General features: G+C 39.1%; 1 protein-coding gene across 1 annotated transcript in view; it reads left to right on the top strand.

The window, feature by feature from the left end:
- Positions 1-1,446, top strand: part of LOC107603112 (sodium-dependent lysophosphatidylcholine symporter 1-like) — a 5,572-nt gene extending 4,126 nt beyond the window's left edge. The window contains exons 9-12 of the mRNA XM_016295826.1: positions 467-550; positions 682-794; positions 968-1,111; positions 1,242-1,446. Coding sequence (XP_016151312.1) covers positions 467-550; positions 682-794; positions 968-1,111; positions 1,242-1,446 — 546 coding nt within the window. The remainder of the gene's footprint in view (positions 1-466; positions 551-681; positions 795-967; positions 1,112-1,241) is intronic.
- The last annotated feature ends 2,582 nt before the right edge of the window (positions 1,447-4,028 follow it).

The following is a 4,028-nucleotide window of genomic DNA, read 5'->3' as shown; positions in this document are numbered from 1 at the left end:
ATTATTATTATTATTATTATTATTGTTATTATTATTATTATTATTATTATTATTATATGAAATGCAGCAGTGAGCTATTTTGAGCTGACATGTAAAGAATCCGATGAGCTTTGTAAAAATCGATGCGTTTCAGAAAGGCGGGGCATAGAGGAGAAACAATAATGTACAGTATGTGGAAAATAATGTTTTTTTGTACCTTAAACCGCATAAACACATTTCATTACACCAAATACACAAAATAATATTTCTTTTTCTGTAATTTAAATGTTACAACATGAAGCAAATTAAAATCATACAAAATAAATGATAACATTTACATTAAATCATAATATTTAAATGTTTTTGAATTGTTTTACCTTTATCTTACAAATTACTTCTAAAATTATACAATAGTCAGATAACTATTCATTTTTTAATTTATGTAGCATTGTATGTTTTTCATGGTGTTCTTTCTGCTCTTTTACAGACAGTAGCCACAATATCCATCCCAGTGTGGCAAACAGTATTAGTCACAATAGGCAAGAAAACCACCATATTCATCGGCCTATCAGTAAACACAGCTCTTTGTTATTGGTTGTTTAATGGCTGCACAAAAATGAAATTGTATTGCTATATTAACAATAACAATTGCAACTATATTTGTTTGCACTTTTTCATTCATCTTTCTCCTCGTTTCTGCAGTTTTATATCCCAGCACTAATTGTGATATCCCTAGTGAAAAGTAATTTACCCGCCTTCATTATGATGTCCATGTTAGCTGGCACGAGTCTGGCATCCGTCTTTCTACTCCCTTGGTAATGTAACCCTTATAAAATATCTCCTCTTCATTGTTAAATTCCTCACTTCACCAACACATACTCCACACAATTATTATCATATATCTTATTATCATAATCATATATGGATATATATGGCCATATTAACTTTGTCAAACTACTGTATATAAGCAGGTTGTTATTTATTTTAGGTCAATGTTGCCAGATGTAGTGGATGATTTCAAAGTCAAGAACCCATCATGCCAGGATCTAGAACCATTGTTCTACTCCTGCTATGTTTTCTTCAACAAATTCGGAGGAGGCATGTCTGTTGGAGGCTCTACGTTGGTATTACAGTAAGAACTTCCTCCAATCAGATTTTTCACATCTGTGCACCACATCTTTTTGGACCCCCTTAAACCTACAGCTTCTGTGGTTGATTCATGTGAAAGTTTCATGTGATGTTCTCCTTCCCTAACTCTTCAGTTTTGTAGGATACAAGCCTGGTGCTTGTAAACACAATCCAGAGGTCATATTTGCACTGCGGGTGCTCTTCGCTCCAGTGCCAATCTGCCTGCTGCTCATCAGCTTGATGATTTTTTGCTTTTATCCCATCAATGAAGGGCGACGGAGGAAAATCCAGGATGCATTAAGGAAAGCAGGGTATGTGTTTGTGTTTGTATCACCTTGAGGGCTCTATTTTGCGAGAATAACTAGTTAGGCCTTAAAGGGATAGTTCACCCATAAATGAAAATAACCAGGTTCATTACCAAACAGTTTTGGTTACCATTGATTTCCATTGTATCCATTTCATGCCAAAATACATTTGTCTCTTTTGCAAAGAAGAAAGAAAGTCATAGAGTTTTGGAACAAGGTCGCAGAATTTTCATTTTTGTCTGAACTGGTATTTCTGTTGGGTGACTTGATATGTTGTTCATGGAGGGGGTGTGGGACGTGGATATTTGTGACTCTAGTCACCCACATTACAAGACTACAGATAAAGTGAGTGTTGAGAGCATGTTATGTAACAGGTACTTCACAATGAGCTGGAGGCTAGAGGATGCAGGAGAGGTGAAAATCTGCGGTCTTAAACCAGTAACTGCCTGTGTTTTCCTGTTTTCATGCTGTGTGCTTGTGTGCATTTGCTCTGGGATTCTTGAGCAAGTTACTCCCTTTCTTAGTTATAAAGTAAAACAGACACCAGTCGTCTAGGGTCTGGAAGCCTCACATGGCTGGAATCCCTCTCCTCGACAGCACTCTCTCCAGTGTGCAGCACTGTCCACCAGCTCCTTCCACTCATAACACACCAGACGACAGACTCGCACCACCTTTCAGGAGGATCTCCTCAACCACAGCTAGAGGAACATCTGCCTGCAGACCTAAGCACTGACAGAGGAAGAACCATTATCTTTCAAATCCAGCTGTGAAACAAGGTTGCTGGTTTTTAGCTGGGTGTTGTGGCAATTTTCTATTTTAATAAAGGCACAAGACAAAAAGTCTCTTGAAGATTTATTTTCTTGCAAGAAAATGGTCAACAGTCATACAGACTGGCTGCAGAGCGTGACAAAGAGAGATAAGTTTACTCCGCATTTATACCCTAATCAAATCCGGATGCTTCAATTTCATCCAATCATACTGTGTATTCAACAAATGTGTCCATTTAAGGCATCTAACTATGTCCCCTAGATGTGTACCTAAGTATTTAATGCAAATTAAAAGTCTAAGAAGCCAGCCAAGCAAATAGCATTTCACACTTGTTTTGCACATTCACACGTCAAAAAGATTTCCTGTTATCTCAGCTCCTCAAAAAATCAAGCATGTTAATAAATCATCAGAAGAGGAAAATGACACTCTTGAATAGAATAAAGCAAATAAAACTAATAATAATAATTACATTTCCTCCACATTGGTCATCAGCTACCATCTGGTTTGATCATCTAGCTGGTTCATTGCTGCTTTACCATCTTAGACCAGCAAGCTACCATGCTTAAAAACACATCGACCATCTTAAAATGAAATTTCCAGCAGGAAAACAATCCATTTCTGTGTAGCATTTGGACCAATCAGACACACAATTGTTCATTAGATTTAACAAATAAATTATTCATTAGATTAACAAATAATCACAGACCCCTCACCCAATAAACATACTGGGAGCCAGGATGTCTGCGAATGACCCCAGGCCCCTGGTTACACATGGTAACCAGGACACCTCAGCCAGACCAGATAAATTTTACTACCTAAAAGTATGTAGAGAGAATCTTCCGCCCTACTCAATTCTCTCTAAAACAGACACATACTGCTATAGGAAATGACTAATTTCATTAATTCATAGACAGATTTTTCTATGACTTTCCTATCATGCATATCCCCAGGTCTTTGTGTATGATTACTGCCTCCTTGTATATGGTCTTGTGTATTGTTTTAATGCATGCTTATGACAGATCACTAGTTAATGTAAACTCACTGTAACACAGTACGTAGTTCGGGAAGAAGGAGGAGGGAACCGGCGAACATTTAAACAAAACATTAATAATAAAATAAACACAAACAGAACCAAAACACAAAATAAAATCCAGGTCTGGTCCTCTCTCGTCTTGCACTGTCGTCACTCCTCCTTTTATCCTGCCGGAACTCCTCCGTGGGACTCGAGACCGGTGAGTGGTGCAGGTGTCGTGCATTAGCATTTACTCCACCGGCCTCGCTCCGTTCCCACGGCTCTCGGCCCCGCCCCACTCACCTATACCATTTTTGGCCTCTATGAATTCTTCTTCGGATGATCTAATTGAGAGTGTAGCCTATATAATATGTGGATACCTATGCAACATATTAGTGTTCTAAGAATCTTTAATAGTTTGCATATCAACATCCAATCCAGTTCCATATGCAAATTACCATGCTCTCAGACAAAGGGTCATAGAACCCTCCAGTATTTCCAACCTCCCGCTTGGAAATTCAGCCTTTCTCATTGGACAAGCCCATCCTGAGAGGCGAGACTCTTCTCAGACTTTAAAGGGCTCATGCACAGTACTGACCTGGGTCTTCTGCTGAAACCCATGTGGAAAGCCTGAGCCGGTGCAGGCGTGCTCGGTGGGCTCCAACATATAGCCCAGTCAGTCTGCAGTTCTGTTAGATTCTGAGAAGATGGGGATGCTGAGCTAGTCTTCTAAGGACACCCTAAGTTCGTACCAGGCCTCGGCCTTGACTTTCCATTCACCAAAGATCCTATAGGATCTCAGCTGATGTCTCTCTTAGCTCTTTTTCACTTTCCAC

This window comes from Sinocyclocheilus grahami, unplaced genomic scaffold, assembly GCF_001515645.1.
Source record: "Sinocyclocheilus grahami isolate Dianchi unplaced genomic scaffold, SAMN03320097.WGS_v1.1 scaffold341.1, whole genome shotgun sequence".
Lineage (NCBI taxonomy): Eukaryota > Metazoa > Chordata > Actinopteri > Cypriniformes > Cyprinidae > Sinocyclocheilus > Sinocyclocheilus grahami.
This window is presented reverse-complemented; position numbering and strand designations above follow the sequence as displayed.